This window comes from Lichenostomus cassidix, chromosome 4 (assembly GCF_008360975.1).
Source record: "Lichenostomus cassidix isolate B80296 chromosome 4, HeHo_3.0, whole genome shotgun sequence".
In the NCBI taxonomy this organism is placed as follows: domain Eukaryota; kingdom Metazoa; phylum Chordata; class Aves; order Passeriformes; family Meliphagidae; genus Lichenostomus; species Lichenostomus cassidix.
Genome location: NC_139484.1, coordinates 15626868 through 15650745, shown reverse-complemented (window position 1 = coordinate 15650745; position 23878 = coordinate 15626868). Strand labels below are relative to the sequence as shown.

Below are 23878 nucleotides of genomic sequence, written 5' to 3'. Positions count from 1 at the left end.
AGAACATGTAGGACAGTAATAGTTGGTAAGCTTGTAATGTAAATAGATCTTGTAGAATTTTTGTCTGTGTAACAGGGATGATGCATGAACATTCAGTATCTAGAATCATCCAACACACATTTTGCAGTCATGCTAACAAGAATTGTTTCAATTTATCAGCATGACTTCACTAATGTGAAGAAAATGTTTAACCTAGTCAAAAGAGAATATGGAGATTTTGCTTTTCAAAATTCACTTGTTAGTAATTCTAAGCAAATGAAGTAGGTATCAATGAAAAGTAGGTCATAATAAGAAGGCAATTTTATTTTATGTTCCCTTTTTTTCTCATATATTGTAGGGTTTTATTAGAATTGTATGTTTTCAAAAGCCTCTTTGAAATTAAGTCTTTCTGACTGGCTTTCATTGAAATAGTAGCACTTCAGAGCTGTATAGCCCTTCCAGTCCTGTTGGGATGGTTATACAGGGTAAATATTATGTGAAAAGTACTTGCAGAATCCAGTCCAACTGAGAAAAATAGGTTGTTTATTTTAATTTTAGGTACTGTACAGACAAAGCTGAATTACCTTAAAAATCACCACAAATAATTCATCATGTTATTGAGGTACTTTTTCCCTTGCCATGTCATCAGATCTAATGGTTCTTTCTTAATTTATGACAGAAATACTGTGGAATAAGGTAAATGTCAACTATAATGATGCTGTTTGTTATGATGAAAACACAGAGAAGGAAATTATGTTTAATGCATCAAAGAAAGAAATTTCAAATAGGTTATTTCTGTTACCTTGATTTAATGTCTTTTGGGGAGAAGGGGAGGAAGTAAAGGTGATGGATTAGTACCAAAAGTAACAGTGTGAAAACATGCCTCATAAAGAATGGTTAAAGATTCTTAGATATGGAAACATATTTCTCTCATCCATAAAGAGAATTCTTTCAGAAACTACTAGACATAATGATATCCAATTATGTAATGACCAATTGGTGCCTTCTGGCCTGGAGAATTGTTTGACTCTTCACATAAAATGTAGTGACTCGTACAGTTCTCAAATGTATCACTCATCCTTTTCTACCTGCGTCTTCATTTGGTTCGGTTAACTCTTTCTTTGTTGGAAAAATCCATCACCAATATTTGTACTGGAGAGTAAATCTTAGGATAGACATGAGATTTATTTTGTACTAAGAATTTCTTTTTTAAAATCAGCATGCAGGAAGGAGTGCACACTATAGCTCAAATCTTGTGTTACAAGAACTTATCAAATGTTCCTGGTATCCTGGTACTAAAAACATGTGTAAGTTTACAGGTGAAAGTAATTTTTTTCTCATGCTGCTGTTTCTTCTTGAAAGAGACAAGATGTTGCAATGTACCAGGAGAGATAGTGGATAGTTTTGGTGAGGAGTTTCCTGTACTACAACTTGGAAAATCCAAATTCTGCCTCAGATTTTATTACATAGGATTTTGGGAATATGTTTGCCTTTTTTGTTTCCCTTCCCCACTCTTGTTTTTCTTGTGCAATCAGAATGTACTGTATTGTGGTGAGGACTATTTTGCTGTGCTTTTTGTGCTGTCATTGTATCTGGCACAATGGAATCTTAGTCTTGCTAGCATTCTCAATATAACAGTATTATAACACTAATGATTATTACTAATTAAAGATGCAAGAGAAAAATATGTGGAGTTTTGCAGGTGTCAGCCTAACTACAGTGTTAAATAACCAGCAACATCTGCACTGTTCGTCTTCCCCAAATAATTGAGTCATATTTTTGTTAAACCACCAGATTTAGCAGGGGTCCTGCTACCTTTTCCTAACAGGTGAAAGAACCTAGTGTGCCAGGATTTCCCCTGCCGGAACCACGGGCTCCCAGAGCAACAGGAATTCTGTTTTCCAGTAGCACACTTTGCCCATTCTTTCTTCCACCACTTGCAGTAGGAAAGAAAGACTGAGCTGATTCTGGTCTTGCATTATACAAAGCGAACAGCATGTGGAATTTCTGGTTCAGTGATGACTTCCAACTGGCCTTTCTTTTACTGCCACACTTGAAACTGCCTCCTCTTCTCAGCAGCAGTGAAGGCACTGAATGAGACCAGTTAAAATGGTTTGCTCTTGGTTGGCTCTTTCACTCCATCCAGTACCCAGAATAGTCTGAGTCCTTCACCCGTGTGACACTAAAAGGCTGAATGAAGAGCTAACTTAGATCTGAACTGTGACTTCACTGTGCTCTGCCACCGCTCTGCTGTCTGTCATCAAAGCTTTCCTGCAGATTTGTCTCTGCTGTAACATGTCGTGTTCTCAAAGATGGTTTTCCAGCTTTCCTGACTTCTCCATGCACACCTTCTCCGGGGACTGGTGTATTTGGCTTGGTGCTTCTGCACTGTGGTGGTTTCTAGTCTGTGCCTAGAACGAGCCTCAGGTCATTACTGGCTGTTGGGAGAGGAGGCAGGAGGGAGATGTACAGACATGGAGCATAAAACACACCATATCCTTGGCCAGTTGCCAGGAGTGCTGTCCCTGCACTCTCACTGCCCACCACACCCTGCCCAGGTCCTTAGACCTGACCAAGCACCTGCTGAAAGTCACTCCCCTCCTGCTGCCAACAGAAGATCCACAGGTACAAACTGTACCTGTGTGTGCAGCTGCCAGCATATTCCCTGCTTCCCTTGCTTCCCCTCCAGGCTTTCTCCTCCATTTGTGACTTGCTTTTCACCCAGCATAATGTGAGGTGGCTTTGGCAGAGAGTGCCTTGAGTGTCTTTCACCCTTCTATAGCTCTTGAAGGGAATGAAAAGAAGGGGCGAAGGGAAGATAGCAACAAAGGCTGTGACTGTGAAATGTAGGGAATAACAGAGGGAGGAGTATTAGAAGGACAGGAATGCCAGCAAGAAAGAAAGTGAAACTATGTTTACCATGTAGAGGTATGGTAAAGCATCTTCAGGAGGAACCAGGAAAGATCTGGAGGACAAGTCTGCAAGGTGGTGAATAACAGGGAGTTTGAGTGAGATTCTGAGAGACTGAGGAGGACAACTAGCCAGGTGATTACAGATACAGGAAGGATTTGGCATCAGAAGAATTTGGCTTAATACTCACTGGATGGAAGCAGCAAGAAAAGGGAGAATTTATACTCTGTTTTCCTTTTAGCATAGATAGGATTGAAAAATTGTTACATATCTGTATATTTAGAGCATCACACTTGCCCTGGTACCAATGAAATTAATAACTTGACACCACTTTTCTTCCATTTTGTTTTCTCAAGTGTTTTTTTCTGTTCAGACCATGCTCAATAAACCTTATGGCTCTTAGGCCCTGTGTCCTCCTCCCTGCAGCAGCCTAATAGCTTCCAAGCAAGGTACATAACAGGATGGCTCAGGCAACACAGGAGATCTATAACATGAGTTTAAATGGAGACAAAATAAATCTACCTCAGCAGCAGTCCCTGCTAAATCACTTCATAACACTGGTTGCTCTAAGGGTTGACTTTATTTCATAACCACTTTCTGAGTTTTATGTAGTGAGGCTAAAGGATAAAACACAAGCTCTCAACTAAACTCAATCATATTGTAGTTTTTAAAAAAGCAGAAAGCTTTGAAATCCTTCCTATGTACTGCATCAATACTCTTTTGGTTTTGTTTTGTTTTTTTTCAGTTCTCCAGTCCAGCAGAATAACTCTTGATTCTGGTTTCCTATGCATTCCTTTGTGATAAAATATTCAAGGCCACATCATGCACTGTCTGTTGAAACGCAGTAAATATTTAATGTTCTGTTTATTTCTGTAATGGCCAAATGAAATTACTTTCTATCTATCTACCTATCTGTATGTGCACATGCACACACACACACTCTTGCAGATATACATGCATTCACATGTTAAAACTATGCAGAAACTGAGTGAAGGAAATTGAGAAAAGGGTATAATACTTTGCATTTATAAAACTGGACACATCAAACTATTCCATTCAGTAAAAGCAAAATTATCCCCTTTATTCAGGAGGGGTGACAGAGCCCAAGAGTGCATGTTTCACTCCAAGTGTGACAGGACAGATGGAGTCAATGTCTGGGTCACTGCTTGGAATTGGAATGGTCCTATTAACCTGGACCTCTCATAACACAGAGAACAGCCCAAAAGTTGGCAGTAGGCTAAAGCTTTAATTTAAAGGTTATTTGGCGGTCACTAAAGCAAGTCTATTTCCTAATGGACAGATGTCCACTTAACTAAAGCCCTCCCAGATGACTTCTTCTTTGAAGCCATGCCAGGTAAATCAAAGACTGAGTGGACACGTCAACTCAAGTAACCTCTTGGAGTCTGGGCACCAGCTCAGTGGCACAGGAGCGTTTGCTTGTGGCACATGGTCTCTTGGTACGTCTGTCAGTCACTTGCTTTATATCAGCACTTTCAGAATACAAGTATTTAAAAAAAAAATTTGCACTGCAAAGTGAGGGATATTTGTCAGTTTGCATTTTTAAAATGGGGGGAAGCTGTGCTATTTAGATTGAATTAGTACTGTCAAATGGAATGTGTTGCCCTACAAAAATTAGGGGTTGGAGGCCCATGGTTGGTTCTTTTACAATAATGAGATATTTATCTGTTCAGCCTTGAGTATACTGAATTTCAAATTTAGGAAGTTCTTCTCAGAATGTACATCATAATAATTATAAATAGCGAGAATTAATATTGATAATTTTTTTTTTGCCTCATGTAAATTAGAATATGATCTGGGAATAGTGTCATTAAGGGGAGATCCTGTGCCCATGGAAATGGCTCTCTACCTATGCTGATTTGGTTGCTGAGTCTGCTTGATGTCTTTCTAGAGTTATAGCATTGAAGATGTTACAGGGTACTGTATTTCACCTTGTTACTATCTGGTGGCAAATCAGAACCTCCAGTATCATCTCAAGAGAGACAAAACGCACACGCTTCTGTATGGCCATTGAAGAAATGTGGAGATTGGCACTTTCAATTTTCACAAAGACTTCAGAGAAGAAGCAGCAGATACAGTGAAAATGACAACAAATTACATTAAAATCCCAGAACTACATACCAATCTTAGCAATACTAGGTGGGCTTTTTCCTGGCCTTTCTCCCATCTCAGATGGCATCAATAACAGTTTGGGTGTGACTGTTGTATATTTATGATTAATGATTTTCTCCTGCCACAGATGATCAGGGTTTTTTTAATCCCACCTCTTATTGCAATAATACTATGAAAGACAGTGGAGTCCATAAGAAGTAAGCAAAAGAGATGTTATTTCTCATGGCCAGTTGGCACAGCTGGAATTCACTGTTACAGAAGGTCACCAAGTTTAATGCTGCTGCGTTGGTTCTTTTTCCTATTTTATTTATTTTAATTTGACAATAACTCTGTGTCTAAGATTAATAACTATGCAAACTAAGGTGAAAATGTTAACTAGCAGGAGATGATGGCTTAGTAGGGTTGGGAAGGGATTTCTCATATCTCCCTTTGGCACTGTGAACAGTGCAGAACAAATGGATGGGTTGGTTTGCATACTGGCTGGTTTGCTTTTTTTCTCTGAATTAATAGCTCATGGGCCTTCATGGAAAAAGGTATTGGAGCAAATGGCTGGTGGACTAACCCAGGGTGTAACCTGATTCCATCTCTTTAAACATTTTTTTAAGTTTAGGCAGTTCACCTGAACAGAAAATATCAAATTTTAATATGCAAAAGGTGTGTTTAATGTGAGAATGGTAATACTTCCTGTGTAATTTAAGACTGTAATTGTAAGGCTTAGCTGCTCTGTTTATCCCCCAAACCTGAAGACTGTAAGTTTGCCTTTCTTATCACTATCGGAATTTCTTCAAACATCTGAAGGATCTTCTGGGACTTAGAATTTAGCAAATGAAAAGTTGAGTGCTGTTTCTATGGCCAAACATCTGGGGAACGTGGCATATTATTATCAAAATTAGGGCTTTAGATAACTGAAAAGCAGGTGAAGTTTTTGTTTTTAGCTCTCTCCCCTCTGCAGACAGAAGCTCAGGTCCCAGGTTGACTCGGTTAAGGCAGCAGTGTGTTGTATATGGGCGTGAGGAAATAAACTTTAGACAGACACTTTTTTCCCCCACTGCATCTGTTTTACAAGAACATCCTCTCTGCTGCTTCTCCAGGGGCTGCATTAATGTGCAACTCCGTAATAGCTGATCAGTGGCAACATAAGGTGTATCAACCATTAACCACATTTCAGTCAGACTAGGAGAAAGAAGACAACTGTTCCCCATTGTTGGAAACGATGGTTGGTAGCTGGATGTTGGTGGCTGGTGGTGCTTCTGCCACAGAGGCCAACGGTGGGGCTGGAGTGATGCTGATGAAACTGAGGCATTTGGGGAGGGAAGATGTAGAGAAGAAGAGCAGCATGGCTGAAACCTGTGGAACTTCAGCTTCTTCAGCTTCCAAAGTGCCTGAGGCAGCAATCACTGAAGTCCTGAGAATGGTACTCATGGCTGTTCAGAGGCCTGCATTTGCCAATTAATTTTTAGAACATTTTCACAATATTGGTAATTCCTCATTTCTGAAATACCTTTTCTTCCCCGCAGCTTTAACTTTCTGCAAATGTTTATCATTTATTGAATAGAAAAGAGTGTTATTCTTTTTCAACATTTTTATGATACCTTGAACTAACCACACATAGCATAAATTTTTTTTGTCGCTCTGTTTAAATGGGTGACGTCAGTTTTTGTTTATAATGACTGAGTATTGAAGAAAATGGAAGTGAGGAAGTGGAAATTACTTTATCTCTGTGGTGGATGTATATTAAGTCAATAACATGTTCATTATTTAAAGTAATTTTATTTGAATTTACTTTTAAAATTTACTTCAGTCTCTTTCCTCTCAAATTTTCACATGGTGTTCTTTACCACTGTAATTATTATTCAGTACTCCACTCAAAAACCTTTTCTTTATTAGGTAGAGGGTATTTGTGAGCTACAAACTCTTTCTTGGCTTTCTCTTGTATTCTGTTACATCTGTCTACAGACTTCTGCAAAAAATTTCATTTAGTGTGGCCACTTGATGGTCACACTAAAGGGCACTTGATGCTTTAAAGAGTCTGTAAGGATATGTGGTTCCTAGATAAGGCCTCAAAATTCTTAGTATTATCTAAACTGAGGATTAAAAAGTTATGATTTTCCAAAGGTTTCCATTACATTTCCTATTCTGCCTACTGTGCATTGTACATTATTAAAGAGTACTGCTCTGACATGCCCCCCAAAGAAGTGAATTAACATTTCTTGTGAACTCTGTTCTTTTGTGAAGAAGTAATAATGACTCAAGCAGCTCCAAAAGTTTCTCAGATGAATCAGAATTTATTACTTGTAAAATTAACGCCTATTACATTCACTGATACTGTGCATAAATTGTCATTTGTAGAAAAAAACCCTTTCTTTTACTGTTTGCTCTTATTGATAATAGATCAGTGACTTGTACAGAGGATAGGGACAAATACAGCACGTGAGTTACATAATTTGTGAGGCTTTTGCTTCACACTGCTCACCTATTGTTCTCTTTACATACCTTTTCTTCTGACTCTAAAGCAATTCTAGTTACAGCTCTTAGAAGAGAGTGAGTCCATTCCAGCCTCTGAAAAGATGAGCCCTGACTTGTGCTTTGGGTTTGGCTTGAAGACTTTTGAGTATTATCATTTGTAGAGAAGTTCTCACCTGCCAGGGTGGACCTAACCAAAGTCGAAATTGCTGCTGGTGCTTTTTCTTGGTGGTGTTGGTTATTTTTGGTGGGGTTTTTTTGGTTGGTTTTTGTTTGTTTGGTTGGTTGTTGTTGGCTTTTTTGTTTGGTTGGTCTTTGTTTTGGTGTGGTTTTTTTTCTTTATTTTTTTGGGGGGGGTTGTTTTTTGTTTATGTATCAGTAGAGTCAATTATCTATTGGTTTAGTGTTGCTTTCCTTGAAAAGCTTATTTCTCCCTCTTGAACTAAATCCTTCAATTCTGTAGGCATACAACTGGTTTTGCCAACCAGTCCCATGTCTGAAAGAAGACATGAGCAAGTCATGAGAAATATAAAAGTCAAGTATGATGAACTTAAAAGTATTATAACTAAGAAGATGCCTTCAAAAGAGCTTTTTTTCTGAAGCAAATGAGTTAATCAACCTCTCATTGGTTGACTACCAGGACTTATCAATGGCTTGTGTGATTTTAGGATATAACTACTATGTTATGAGCGATTCTTTGATTTGTGCTTCCAATCTCTGGTGGGACTAGAAAAATCAAAGTCAGAAGAAAGTGTAGTGAGACGTAAAGTGGGGATTTAGACTGTTTTATAGGAACATACTTAACCTCTCTGTACAATTCTCTGTCTGTGTAATGGGGATAATGTATTTAACTACAGCACAAGAAGTCTGAGGATTAATCGGTTAATGAATTCATAGAACCCTGAGCATGAAAAGTGTGCTCTAAATGTTTCCCATAGAAATTTCTCCAATACCTAAAGAGAGAGGAAGAAAAAACCTAATTCATTGCTTTAAAGAACTGTGCAAATTCCATCAAGAACACAGATAATTAAAGTAATATTAATAGATTTTTAGGTCTTCATTTTCCCCTCGAGGCCAGGTGTCCCTGATTTTTTTTTTTTCCTTTTTCCCCTTCAAGTAACGTCCCTGACTCAGTTGTCAAAGACTGAGAAGCAAAAGTGCCCATCCAGCTTTGAACTTGATACCCACAGTGGAGTTACAAGGTTAAATAAATGGGGTGGGTTGGATTCTTTATTTTAAACTGAGCACAACACTTCAAAAAGATTTTCTCTCCCCCCTCCCCCAATGTATTTTTAGGCTGCGTGCACTCCTGCCTATGTCTGTTCCTTAGTCCCAGTTGAAGATTTCAAGGGAGATGAGGGCTCTATATTGTTTCTCCCTTGTATTGCAGATAGGGGGAGGAGGTGGTTATTAGAGAGAAGCGCTCTCACTCGCTCGCTCTGTTTCTCCCTCTCTGGCTGATAGCACTTATCTCTCGCTCTCTCTCCTTCTCCTAGGTGATCCATTTCTAGGCAACGTGCTGGCTGGTGCTGGAGCTGCCAGCTCTCTCTGCATCCCACCAGCAAAGCAAGCTCCAAAAGCAACCTGCAGACCATCATCTGCTTTCCTCTGCCTCGCTCCGGGTACTCCTCCTCTCGCTTCTGCCCTGTCCAACCACCACCTTGCGCGACAGAGACAGCACGCTGGGCTCCATTGGCAGATTTATTTTTTTTTTTCCTCCAGTTGTGGGAAGCGATTTTTCTAAGCGAAGGGTGGGGGGAAATCTCTGCATTACTATCTGCATTACCTTGAAGTTCACTTTGTTTTTTGGCCTCCGGGGGGGCTTTTCCTGCAGGAATCTGGCTGCTGGGAGCGGGATCGCCTGCTCCCTCGGTCGCCCGCTCCTCCCACCTCGCTGAAGGCGAGCTATTTGCTGCTGGCTCCTGGGGCTTCTCCGGCCGAGAGGGTTTGTGCGTGTCTGCCTGTGTGTGCGTGTCTGCTCGTGTGCGTGTGTGTGAGTGTGTGTGCCAGCGTGTGCGTGGTGTGGGTTGGAAGTTGCTGTGCAGCAGCGGGACCGAGCGGATCCCTGGACCCGGCGGAAGGATGGGGATTGTCTGACCAGCAGAGGCGGCTGCTGCCCGCGGCGGCGCCCGGGCTGGATGGATTTGCTGCCGGCGCTCCCAGTAATTCTGGTGCTGCCCAGGAGCCCCGAGAAGTGACGCGGGGTTTCGCCGAGGAGAGAAGCGCTCGGAGCCCCGGGCTCGCTCCCTGACCAGCCGCGGCTCTGCGCCAGCCATCGGGATTTACACGCTCCTCCGGCTGCACCTCAAACTCTTGGGCTTCCTGCGCTGCACTGTCCTCCGCGGCGGCACCGCTTGGCGAAGAGATCTGTTGGTATAAAGCCTGGACCTCCGGAGGAGATGGAAGTTTTCTCCCTCATCCTGGTCGTGTCCGTCTGTTGGACTCGAACCTGGAAAGCGGCGATTGCAGATTCAATCATTCATATCGGTAAGGGGGTGCTGCGCCTGCTGGTGCTGCTGGACACTTTTTCAGCTCTCCTTTGCAACCTTCCCTCTTGGAAGGCTTTCCCCCCTCCCCCCCGCAGCCCCCACTCTCTTTTATCGCTTGCTCGCTTGCTTTTTTTTTTTGTTGTTTTATCCCTTCTCATAATTGATTTCCACCAGGATCTCAGGCGTCCCCTTTTTCCCCTGCCGCGCTGTGCAAAGGTTTCTTGGCGGCGGGGTATGTGCGTGCTTTAGACCTTGAGGTTTTGATGAGGCTGATGATGGGGGGCACAGGGCTCGGGCACTTCCCCGCTTCGTCCCCGCCGCCCCTGAGCTCCAGCCTGCCTTCCGCCTGCCCCGGCTCGCCCTCGGCCGGGGGACACCCCACGCCTCCCCGTGCTCCTCACACCACGGTGACAGCCACGCCAAGCCCCCACCCCCCACACTTTCCCTGCCTTCCTTCACACCCCCCATCCCGCCTTCCTCTCCCGCGGCGGAACAGGTGGTTTGGCAACGTGAGCGCTTCCCCTGCCGCGGGCGGGCAGTGCGGCTCGGGGGGCTCCGGCCGTCCGGCACCCCTTCCCGGCCGCCGCCGCACCGCTCCCTGTGCGTCTCCCGGAGCCGCGGCACCCGGCGAGGGCAGCGGCCTCCCCTCGCCCCGGGGGCAGGGGGCAGCTCGGGTGATGCCGGAGCACGGCGCTCCCCGTTATCCCGAGCCATCTCCGGCACGGCAGCCCTCCCTCTCGGCGGGCGCATCCCTGGCAAGCGCCGAGCCCCGCTGCCGAGCGGCGCCTGCTTCCCGCGGCTGGCGAGAGCGGGTCGCCCCCCTGCGCCGGCCGGGGATGCGCGGGGAGGGAGGGCAGCGGAGATGGGGAGAGGAGGAGAGCAGGAGAGCAGGGCGCTTCCCCCGCGGCCGCTCGCCCATCTGCAGGCACCTCACGCAGGCGGAGCGGGGGCGGGCGAGCGGCCGGCGCCGCGCTGCCCCGGGGAAGGTGCATTTCGGGGCAGGGTCCCGCCGGGATTTTGGGGAGGTTCCTGGGGCGGTGCCGGCCCCGGCTGTGGGGCAGCTGCCGCTCTCCCCGGGGTTGGCTTTATAAATATGTCTGCCGGTGCTTGTGGCGGGGATCCGTAGCGGGTTTGTGTGAAAGGGGAAGCGGGGAGAGCGTTTGGCAAGCGCGGCCGTCAGGAGCTTTCCTGCAGGACAGGATTTTTGGGCAGCGGTGCGCCAGCCCTTCGTGTAGCTGTCCCCGAGCCCACAAGGCACCGCTCCCCTTGGGTACCGCAACTTTACAGAGTCAGTCCTTCTGGCTGTGTGCGACTGGAGCAGCAAATATTGCACGGGGGAGGTAGCGCTCTGTGCCCTCCTTTTAAAGGGAGAAGGACTTCTTTAATTCTTCCCAGTTTCAGGCTGTTAAAGTGACACTAGAAGACAGTTACGTCTTACGGTTTCGTTCTTAAGAGCTCGAAACAAGCGCTCACCTCCTAGGATTTGGGGGGAAATTTTGACCGTGTAGCAGATGAGGAGTTTCTTTGCAATGCCCTGTCGCCCGTCCTCCGGGCTAAAGGAGCGCTGCTGGGCAAGCTGTGTGCCTTTGCACTGCCATCAAGGGAGACGACAGCTTTTCTCTCCTCATGTTAATGAGAATTTGTTTGGTTTACTTGTTTCATATGATAAATGCAACACGTTTTAGTGCTGGGTGGTGTTTTTTTTTTTTTAATAATGCTGTTAGTGATTAGATCCATCAACACAGTAAATCGTCACTGAAAGAAAAAAAAACCCATCAAAACCAAAGTAGTTGCTTCTCACACAATTAATTTGTCTTGAGAGACAATTGGTACAGTTGACAAGGGGATTAGCTCTTTTTATAGACTAGTTTATGTTGCCATGAAAATGGCAAACTATATAAGTGTTACACAGAGCTTTAAATCTGCTAAAATGAATACTCTGAAAATAAATGACCTGAAATTAGGACTGTTTTAACAGTAAGTGGGTACACAGCTAAATATTCCAATCTATACAGCTCACAGATGAAAATTTGGCCCCAAGTAACACCACTGTATTTTGTGACCTGGTGTTCTGACCCCCTTTTGTTTTTTTCTACTTGTATTAAATAAACTTATGTGTAAAATATTTAGACATAAGTAACAAACTGTATTTATTTAAACAAGTTAGCAAAATCTGTAGCAGGGTACTCTATGAAGAAATTAACTGCAGAAGAACTCACAAAGCCAAAGAAAAAAACCAAAATACTCAGTTCAGGGGAAAAGAAATACTACCAGAGGTAGTACTGATGCCTTAGGCAACAGACAGAATAAATGCATTATCTTTTTCTCATTCTGCAGTGCTAACACATTCAAGTGGAAAATATTTTCCCATGTTTGAAAGGGGCAGATGGTCATAAGAAATAACGTTACCTGTGCATACCCTTTTCCTAAAAGTACATAGGTTTTTTCAATATAATGCACAAACTCTCTTGCTTACCTACGTTTTATGTGTTTCCTGTAAAAAGATTATTTCTATCTCAAAGTATGTTTTCAGTCATCTCTTAGTGCCAAAAAATGTTACAATTTAGTGAGTAGACCTTAACGACTTGGTGATGTCAGTGGGAGGGATATGGTGACTGGTATCTATCTGTGATAATGCTTTTTCATATTCTTGTCTTCTGTGTACAGTTTCTGCTTTTGATCATTAGATCAGGTCTGTGTGTATGTAAATGTGCACATTTATAAAAGAAAGGATTTCCTGCATCATATTTTAAACATCGGTAGAGCTGCTTATAGTCTGTTCGTTTCTGCTGCCCTGCTATTATAAATAGGAACTGGCAGTTCAGAAAGACTACATTAAGCACTCTTGTGAAAATGCTGAAATGAATCGACTCCACTATAATTTTCCTTACCCTTATATAAAAAAGAAAGGGGCAGGGTTACCATGTCAAAACTGTGCAGTCCTGTATTATGCTGCTTCTCTCAGCCCATGCATTGATTGAGTAATTTCATCAGTCCCACATTACTTGATTGCTTAGAAGTTTCCTAATGATCTGTATGCTGTAGGAAGAATCTGAAAGTCGTGAGTGGAATGGTAATGATTCTGTGTTTTATGAGGCTATTCAAAAAGTCGCTCTGATTTATGTAGCTCGAAAGCTCCCAAGTCTTTGAGATTAGCCACGCTGCCTGATATTTCCTGCATACATCAGTCGTCCCACACTGCTCACTCCCTAAACAGGAGTTTAGAACAGTGTTTTAATTAAGCAGGGATTAGGTGGCATTCCTTGTCAACTGCACAATTTGCGGATGCTTTGTATCTCCTACCGTGGATAGTCTTATGCTTTTATATTTTGTACTTTGTGCTCATTATTTTCCCTTGATATGTACATAGTAATGCATCTGTACATGCTTAAGGATGTGCTATTGTGCCTATAGAAACATGTAGGCAGATATGTGTGTATTAGGTGTTGCACAATCACCTAGGGCAGCAGTCATGCTGTATGGTACAAAAGTTTTGCTGAAAAAATACACTGAAGTATTTTTCAAGGCTAATTAATCTAGTTCAGCCTCCCTGACTACTTCAAGTTGGTTTTTATGTTTATCAGTAACTTCTGTCATATTCAGTCAGCTGTGTACAGCCCTTGGCTTTTTCATTTTTAAAGAAAAATTAATATATATAAGATATGGTTATAGATATTATATATGCTCATGCATATAATTATACATCTGTTTTCAATATATATATTTATGTATACCATATTTTTTCCTGAGAAAGAAAATGAGTTCTGCTCTCCCTTACTCCTTGCAGCTCTTTGCCTTTGTAGGCCAGGACTGCTGCATTCCTTGTGTTGGACAAGTTCCCAGCATTGCTGAGTCCCGAGTTTTGGTTCACACCTTTAAGCTCTTCTGTACCATGGTTTATATTATCAAGGCAATTCCAACATGGGGCCTATTGCTTGTTTCTTCTCTTGATATTGGTGGTGACTTTAAAATGTAATTTGTTTTTTTTGGTAAGGGAAAGGGATTCTTGTTGCTTGGTGGTATGCATGTCCACGTGTCTTCTTGTAAGCTGATGTGCTACACTGCAGTTTGGGTTGTGTTGTGAATTGGTAATAGGAATTTAATTTGCTGTGCTATTGGTAAAGCCTCATTAGGAGGTATGTAGTGTATGCCACTAGCTGTTCATTACAGTACTGTCACATACATTTGTAAAGCACAGGACAAGCAAGCAAAACAGATTTACTAAAAGCAAATAAATCTCTCTGTGCCTGAAGTGTCCACAGAGGAGCACTCAGGTCCCTTTAGTCCCTGCTCTAGGATGTAAGGATGTTACTCACTTATTTTAAACACTCCTACAATGAGGACCTGGGATCCAGCACACTGGGACAGAGCAGCCAGGAGGTTCTGTTAGTAGCTGTGTTCTACTTAAAAGCTCAGCCTGCGTGACAAAGTCTCTGTTTCTGAGCGCGTTATTTCTGAGCCACTTTCCCAGGTGCTCAGATTTGTGACAGTGTTTCAGTCCCTGTGATGTGTGTTAGTTCCTCAGCAGCTCAAGAGGGATGCCTTTGCACGCCATCGATTAGGGCTTGCCATCATCCAAAGGCATGTTTGCCATTAGGTGTCACTGCTTTCTGGAGTGTTTCTTAGCCATCAGCAGGGCCTGATCCAGTCTGTCACGATCCAGGTGAGTTGCTTAGTTGACTTCAGAAGATTTTAAACTGAGCCTGTGGATTGCTGACCGCAGCAGGCAGCTCCTTTTCATGTTCTTAAATAACTCCTTAGTGTTATATCAGGTTCTTTGTCCTTGATAAAGGCAGAGTAAAAAAAAATCAACCATCCGTTTTCAAGTGGTGCCCTAACAAATGTCTGACATGGCAATCACTGCTGCTGCTCTGTGCTTTCAGATGACTGCTTATGGATGCACTGAGCCTTTATTCTCACAATGCCATCTTTGAAAAAACACACTGGAGAAAAATCTTTTAAGACTGTGACTACATAAACCTACCAACTAAGGTTCATTTAACTTAATGAACAAAGGCATTAAGTATGGTTCTCTTCCACTCCCTGGCCCTGTAAAGCAAGTGGTATTGGCAAGAGATGACTTCTGTAAGCCATTAGGTTACTCCCTAGATATAAACTTGAACTTACATCATTTTCTTCCATTTGATATATAGCTATCTGTAATCTGCCATGACAGCCTGATTTTGGCTGCGATTTATTGGAGGCTTTTGCCTTTGGAGTTGAGGTTTGTATTTTTACCCTTTGTTTCAGCTACTCCATTGCTTGATTTTTTTTTTCAGCACAGTAAAATATGGTTTCAGAAAAAGTTTATGTGAAAGAGTAGTTCTATTTGGTGATCAATTTCTAATTAATTTTCTTAATTACCTGGGTTGTATATGAGAATATGGTGACACTCCTTCCACCTACACACTCTCCAAACATATTTTGTTTTATATCATCAGTATTTAAAAACTTATTAGATACAGATAATTACCATTGATGTTTGGACTTAAAAGGGACCAATAAGAAAAGGAAATAGTATTCCAACATTTTGAGTAATTAGAAGATTATTAAACTTTGAAAACGTATTTTCCAAGTGTATTATGATACATGTGTGCAAAAGGTTCATTTCAGGTGATAACATTGGAAATGAGGCACATTCAGATACCTTTCTGCATCTGCAAATTCAGTTGTTGCTTTTTTTCCTCTTTTTCTTTTTTTGGTTAGGTTTGAATTCCAGAAGAAGTGAGTTATTTCCTAAGCTGGTGACGTTTTGAAGAAAACTTTGATTTCAGATTCAGGCTTGGTATGTGTGTAGAATCTTGGACAGCTCCACACCTGTGCATCCTACAGTCCTACTATAGACCTTACAGTCCAGTTCATGGCTCTGGTCATGCTCACACCCATCTGTGAGAGCCCCAGACACACGTTGTGCTCTCTAGAAGTGCCAAGAGATAAGTATGAGTGAAACTGAACAGGCAGGTTGCTGGCAACCTGACAGAGTGGCTGGGAGCTTGTCATGACAGCTCATGATACTTTGAGGTGCTTCGTACCTCAGGCTTGGTGCAGCAACTTCTGCATACAGATGGGCTTCCTGCAGACAGATGCAGTACCTCTCCTTCTGTGGTGTTCCATTATCTTCCTGCACCATCTATTATGGCTATGAGGAAGTAGCTGCTGTCCTGTTGCTTGCAGTAGTTACCAAAATCAGCTGCGTTGGCCTTTCCCAGGGTAATGTTGACCGTGGCTTCCTTGCTCATCTGGGCTAGCAGGCTGTAATGGAAAAGGTGCTGTTTGACATGTGGCATGGAATTTGTGCTAAATGCATGTTGGGTAAATTTGGTGCAGTGCTAGTTAATCCATCCTCAACACAGGGAAGGAGGGCAAAGCCTTCTGGGCACAGCTTTTAGCTGGATTGTGCATTAGAAGCAGCACGTGGAGAAGAGGAAGTGCTGTTGTCACCCACTACAGAGCAGAACATAATTGTGTATTATTGTCATAGCAATTTAAACATCAAGACTAAAATGGAAGCATTTAGAGGTAGAGTGGGTGAGGAAAAGGAATCTTTCTTGCTGTGTCTTTCTGGATTTCCCATGAGCACCATCAGGGCAGCTTCCTGTGCTATTCTTCAATATAAGAGCCAGGCTTTGGTTTCTGGTTAGTGTTGGCCTAGCAGTTGTGAGAGCTGATGGAGTAAGGGAAAGATTCTCTTGTGTCTGCAACCACTATAATTAATAAAGGTTTATGTGACTTGGAGAGTCATAACTGATCTCTCTAACCGGGAGGACACAGGCTGAAATTGAAGGTTAGTAAATGAAATGTGCTGGTGTTTGGATGACAGTTCTGAAAACTGGCAAGGGAGCACGTGTAATATTGTGCAGGGCTGTAACTTTGTGAGGTTCAGAATTTATGTCCTAGTTTCAGTGATAATATACTTAATTCAGAGAAGGAGGTATTTTGTGCTCTGTATTGTACCGCAGAGTGCACTTCAGCTGGAGAGACTCCTTCCTGCTTTGGTCTGGGACTAACCACAAAAGCTCAAGGAAGGGATGTTCTGAAAGCTGTAAGTGCTGCATTAAATTAAAAAAAAAAAAAAGAAAGAAAGAAGCCCTCATAAAAAGTGACACTTAATGAGAAAGGGTAATACAGTAACTGCAGCATTTCTGTGTGGCATTAAAGTTATGGTGGAAGAGGTGGTACAGAGACAATTACTCTAGTTTTAGTCAACTGTAAACTGATGGATTTGTAAGAGCAGGGTTAGATTTGAAGTAGATTTCCATTACACACATTACTTGTGGAATGATGGGGGAGTAGGGTGGAAAAGAAAAGATGAAAGGGAAAAAAATTCTTGAAAGTTATGCTGGGTTTATCCGACAAGCTCTATACTCAAGAGGAAGTTGAAAAAGACAATGAGTAAAAATGCAAGGAGGAGAGGAAAATAAGATATCAAAGGCAAAAGCCACTAGTTCTGTCTGTTTCTGTTTCTTTGGGAGCTGTATAATGTTCCTGTAAATGCTATGCTCAATGGAAATGTTCTGAACCAGAAAGGGGAAAATGTGAGGATACAGAATTTAAATGTAGAATTATATGTGTATTTTAATGTATTAGATAACGCTCTGTGCTGAAATACTAATTATTCCTAATTGTTATATTTACTTTACCCATGAATAAAAGATCACATGGCTAATAAAATATGCAGTGAAAATAACTGTAAAATTCCTCTTGGAGCCTTTCATGCAGATTTAAAGGATTTGATACCTTATTTTTTCATTGCTTTTTAAAACATTAACTTTCCGTAATCAGTTGGATTGCTAAGGCCAATATCCAGTGAACCTAACAATAATTGCTTGTTTTGCAGAACAATTTTTTTGTTAGTCCAACCGTATCTTTCTCAGCGGCTTAAATCAAGTTGGTGATTTCATTATAATAATTTACTTGTGATAAATCAAAATCAAATAGCACCACTCCAGCGCTGTGGAAAGGAGCTGCGGATGAGAGCTCTGGAAAGAGCAGAGGATGGCATAGCAGCAGACCTGAATGTCAGGCCTGGATTTGCTGTGCCTAATTTTAGTGTACACAGATACATCAATCTTGCAAACCCATTTTTAAATAGAGAAATGAAACTTTGCACAGGGCAGGCTTCCCTGCCTTGGCATGCCAACTCCAGACCTCATCACAGACAGTAAATTGCTTTAGTTTTAAAGCATGCAGGAACTCATCTGACTCAGTCAGCTTAGGCTCCTGAGCCTTTGGGAGGTTTTGAAGATGTCAGTTGTATTTCTTAGGTGACAACACACTATTGCAGAGTTACCTCCCTGATTACAATCAGTATTAAAAGTTGTCTGATAGTTTACCCTGGGCTGAAAGCACACGGTGGGGGTATCTCCAGACCAAACACTATTAAGAAAGGATATTTCTTTTTGTGTATCCTTTGCCTTTTTGCAATCTTTACAGTGTTCAACTTAAACATTTGAGAAAAGTTTTAAAACCATTTCATGTACTAGAGAGTTATCAAAAGAAAAAGACAGTAGAAAAGAGTTCTGACTCAGTGAAGCCACTGTAGAGTAGTGGCAGTGTGTTGTCAATGTGGTCTGTGTGATAAATGCAAGTGAAAGGTGATAGCTATTTAGGTAATATTAAAATATATTCATTTCTCCCTTTCACTGTTTCTATTACTTTCTTTCTTATATTCTAGGCTCATGGCAAGAAGTTGTGATGGTCACTGTGATCCGTGCTCTTAAATATCTGCCTTGAATGTCCAGGAAGAAAAAAGTTAAACATACAATAACACAAATATCTGTTATATGGACAGTTTTGGTTTTTTTTCTGGAATTCCTCTTTTTTGACCTCTTCTGAGACAAATATACCTTGAAAAGTTGGTTATAATTCTTAAAGTTTCTCTTCCTTCAGCTCTCCTCTTTGTGAATAAATGGGCTGAAGCAGTATTGCAGTATAGCCACTAATGTATTTGCTATAAATATCTTTAAAAATTTCCTATTCTGGTACTACTTAAATTTCCAGCTCCATGCTACAGTTTGATAGCAAGTACTGGGCTATGTAGTAATGTATGCCTATACAATATATAAATACACACTTTCAGCAATCAGAAGGACTATTCTTATTGAAAATATTTGACTGGATTTTTCTTTAATTTGGGATGGCATTAGTTTCCACCTTAAGTAACAACGTGAAGATTTGGGAGGCTTTTTTGCTTGCAGGCAGGAAGCCATAACGTGAATACAAATCGTGCAATGGCACCCCACTGTGCTGGAAGCTGTACAAATATGAAACAAAAAGTTGGCTGTCAGGAGATTTGAAGTGAAAGAGAGAGCTTGGATCTCTCTGCGACTCAGACAGTTTGTACACCTGGAGACTTGTGTGTCTTTTGAGAGGCAGATTCACTCATTCGTGTTTGTGAGTGATCACTTGGGGTACAAAGGGATGAAAGGAGGTGGAAATGTCTACAGGGATGTCCTGCCAGGGCAGCTGCTGCATGGTGATGTCAAAACTTCCTGATCTGGGGCACTGAGGTGAAAGAGTTAACAACAAATCAAGGGCAGCAATGTGTTTATAATTATTTCCTACAGTATATTATTGCCAGTAACACTGACTAAATTGGCAAAATAGAAACAATCATGAAGCCATCAGCTGCCTCCATGTTATTCTCTGGGTTTACCTAGTACCTGAAGTGATGCATGATTATACACATGCACACTCTCGCTGTCTGTCTCATTTGGACAAATATTTCATTGTACCGTTTTGGAAGCCTAGGTAGGAAGAAAAGAGCCCTTTTTGGGAAAGTGCAACAATATGTCTCAAACGAATTAAACAAATATATTTGTTTAAAATAAATATTTAAATATAGTCAGTGATTCTGAAAGGATCTGCAGCCTTATTTGGTATCCTCATGAAGTTTTTGTATTGCTATGGAAATATTATTGAAACATTATTGAAACAATCCAGAGAAATTATTTTCCAATTCCTTGAAGTAGTTCTCCTGTTGTGGAATTAGATTGCATCCTGGATGTACATGAGAAATTCGAATTTCCTTCAAAATGTTCTCCCTTTTTTGACAGCATTGCAAAGAGTATAGGGCCTATGTCAAATAAAACGGCTGAAGGGAGAGGACAGAAAAAAAACCATGTTCTGTACCACAGAGCTGCTCTGGGAACAGGACAACTATGGGGAAGGTTCTGATGGTGCCTTCTATGTGGGAGCTTTGGAAAGGGATTGGAGGGTCATGCTTAGCAGGTGGGAGTTGGCTGGGCTGTGAAGGGGTGCAGAAAATATTTGGAGAGGTTAGCATGAGTGATGGGCCATCTACCTTTGTGAGAGTACAGGATTCCTGCAGGGAACTGCAGGAAATGTTATGTGGTTTGGAGACTGGGCTTTGTGTTTGGGACAAGACTTGTAAGGGAGGTGTATGTCTATGCATAGGAGAAAAGTTGGGAAATCCAAAGGAGTGAGGTGCTGGCATGGCACAAATATTACTGAAAAGATTAATAATATAATGCAAATCATGCTTTGAGGACAATATATCTAGAAGAGATTAAGTTTAAAAGAAACTAAATTATAGATTAGAAAATGGGATTGTTTCTCCCTGTCTAACCTCTATAGTTTTACCATAAAACACCTGATTTGTGTGGTAGATCTTAATATTTCGGGGGTTTTTTAGCTGATAATTTTATCTGGTTACTTGGCAGAAAAGTGAGATCCATTTTACCTTTGTACTGTTTAATACCATTGTACACAGACACAAACAATGAGTACTGAAGTGTCATATTCCACTCCTCCCGGAGTAACTCCGAGTGTATTGTACCTTCCTGTGCCTTGGCATTATCTTAGCATTTGATTTCATAGGCTGGTCTGTGCCATGCCTCCTTTTAAACTCAGCCTCTGTGGCTGCGAGTTGGAGGAAGGGATGCACACAGCCACAGCTTCTGCTCCATGGACTTTTGACCTAATTTAGGAAGGAAGGAAAGGGTAAATAATGCAGCCTGCTTCTGGATGCAAAGCCTGCCGTGACTTTCATGGAATGAGGGGGCGAGTGCTAGCTTTCTCCTCATCTCAAATAGCTGCATAGCTTGCTTTAAAAGTTGCACCTTTCCTCTGTGAAGCTCCAGAGTGGTGAGTGGATCTCCTTTCACACTTATCTTGTGGCATGTGTCCTCATTTGGTCTGGTTTTCTGTCAACATCCACCTTGTCCAACCCCCATTCAAGGCAGCAAAGGCACAGCCACTGGCTTGTGCTTCCTATAAATAGGGCACATTAGGAATTGGGATAATAGTTTTTTTTAAAGCTATTTTTCTGTTTGAGATCAATGATCTCTAATAATAGGGAATGATGTATGGAAGGAGGAGGTAAATACTTCCTCAGGGGAAGGTAGATAATGACAGCATTTGGAAACTGTTGTTGCTGAAAATCATCGTCTCAGGATTTAGTCATTTTAAAAAAAGGAAAAAAAAAAAGTCTGTTCATTAAAGTACTGTGGGGTTGGAGTTTTTTTAACATTTTTAAAGGGTTGCATTTTCCCCCCCATTTTTTGTAAGACTGCCAAATGTCCCTGAGGCTAGAATTAATTGGCTCTTTGTGTTGTGTCAAGTAAGGAGTACAAGTGTTTTCAGAAAATACTAGGTTTACAGACTTCCATAGAAAACATGAAAGGGAGAGAGTGGCTAACTTTCTATAAACAAGGTCCTTGCATCATTTTGTACCGCTAACTTGGAGTAACAAATAGAATATTGAAATTGCTGGTGTTGGTGCTTTGGAAGCTGTTAGAATCATCCCTGGTGCCCTCATCCCTTCATTCTCACTAATCCCCCCTTCAGAGCAAGCGTGTGCTTTTGCTCTCACCTCCAGGCATCTGCAATGAGTAAACAAATGTCTGCTCCTCAGAAATAATCAGCATTTGGGTTTTTTGAAAGAGGTTCAGGAGCGAGGGCTATGGAGATGTGTTTTGTTGTTGGCATTGCTTTAGCAATACAACAGAGGATCCTTGTTGCGGTTCATTTCACAAATTCCCCCTGACCATTTTGGATTTGAAAGTATTTCGTTTTTTAATACTGCCATTCCAAAGGCCACTTCTTAAAATGGATTGAAGCCAGTGGATGGCAGCAGTCATAGATGTAAGCTTTGAAATGGCCCTTTTATGGATGGGTTTGAGAAGTAAGTCTTGGAGCCGTTGCATTAAAATTCCAAAGTGTTAACTTAAATGTAATAATGCTCTGACAAAGTGCTACTACCATCTGCTAGTGAGAATTAGTACTATTTAAAAATCTCCATAATTCCCAGAAAGAGCAGAGGAGTCACGGCGTGAAGAAAAGTGTAACTCTAAATTAGTATTTTAGTTCAGGAAGTCACAAACTCTTAGTGAGGACCACTGACTGCTAGAGATTTCGTGTCACATTCAGCTCACATAAGGGAGCAAATATTTGTGGTATATGACTAGAGTGTTGCCTGTTTCTAACTGTTGCCAGCTTGGTCCCCAGTTATGAAGCAGAATCCTTTTTATTTGCAACCACTTGACTTTGACATCACAGCAAGACTCCAGTGGTAACTTGAAGTACAGTTTGTATTGTAAGATAACAAGGGAGTGTGCTCCCCGTGGATATTTAAAAAGCTTCATTCTTTATAATATTATTTTGGTGGACTGAGAAGCAGTTCTTTGTTCAGTGTTCCCATGGGGTTTTGAGCACCACCTAACCACTGAGCCCTTTCTGCATGTGAAAGTTGGTCTGCACTTAGAGTATGATCTGCAGCTGGAAATGTTCTTGATACCAGAACATCTCCATCCCTAGATTTCTCTCAGTTGAATATGAAGAGGTAATTCAGCTTCTAGTCAGGAGAGGGTCTGACTAGTCTTTAACCTATTCCAAAGCCTGTGTAAATTACTAGGATCTGCTAGGAAATGCTTTCTGTGACAGTAGTAAACCTACTTTACTCATATTAGCAAACAGCCAAATCTTGCACAATATTTAAAGAAGGCAGTAAGAAGCGAAATCTAGTAATGACAGACTGCATGCAGCTGTTGGATTGTCTAGCTCAGGAAGGACTTTGGAGATCCATATTAAAAGATGCATTTTATAAAAATTCCAGTTGAAAAAAAAAGGGAAAATGTGGAAAAGTGGAAGGTTTTTTCTCATCTTTCTGTTCCCTCTTAAAAGGACTCACTGAGTTTTGTCTATTCCTAGTCTTGAATGGACTATAACTAATGTTCTTATCTTGCTCTGCACAGAAGTAGATCATATCTCATATTCCTTTAGCTGAAATAATTTTCATCAGTGTTTCTTGCTGAGGTACAGGTACTGAGTGTATATACCTAGGCCTGTTGGTACAATGACTATGTGTTCCACATAGCTAAGACAGGCTAAGTCAAATTCTCCTGAATTATAAACCAGTTCGACCTTGCATTATTATTTTGTATTATTTTTTCCATGCTAGAAATACAAGTGGAACTGATTATGTGTTTGAGGAGTCAATTTCTTCACTTGATATTTTAGGGGTAAAGATCTTCCCCTCTTCCAAAATGCCCCTCAGAAATCCCTGCTGCTTTCCTTGTTCTCATGCAGACAGGCTGATTATCCATCAAGTTTCCTTTTTGAGACCAGTAACTGTAAATCCAGGATGAATGAAAGATTTGGCTGTCTGTGACTCAATTCAAGCAACTATGTTGTCTTGTACTATCACTGAGTGGTATTTTGGTTTATCTGATGTGAGACAGGGAGTACAGTGAGCCACCTTCTATTGTGTTAGCAAACATCTGTGTGAGGCAGAGAGAACAGAGACTGTTTGAACTGTGAGAATGAGGTCTTACCACAAAGAGTATTCTTGTCATGCTCTTGCTTTTTGCTTAGGCAGGTTTTTGTTTCCTTTTATATCTGGCGTATACAGAGAAACAAAACCAGATGGATTTTTGTACACATTTCCA

At 41.5% G+C, this 23878-nt stretch overlaps 1 protein-coding gene across 4 annotated transcripts in view; it reads left to right on the top strand.

Annotated features, from left to right (window-relative positions):
* The first annotated feature begins 8904 nt into the window (after positions 1–8904).
* GRID2 (glutamate ionotropic receptor delta type subunit 2) overlaps positions 8905–23878 on the top strand; it is a 673340-nt gene continuing 658366 nt past the window's right edge. For 2 of the 4 annotated variants that reach the window (XR_014851598.1, XM_085058014.1), the window contains exon 1: positions 8907–9969. Coding sequence is in view for 3 of the 4 variants with exons in the window: in XM_085058014.1 (XP_084914140.1) it covers positions 9882–9969 (88 nt within the window). In the remaining variant the exon portion in view is untranslated. Of the gene's footprint in view, positions 9970–23878 lie in introns of all 4 variants that reach the window. The other 2 variants (XM_085058015.1, XM_085058012.1) reach the window with 2 other exon arrangements.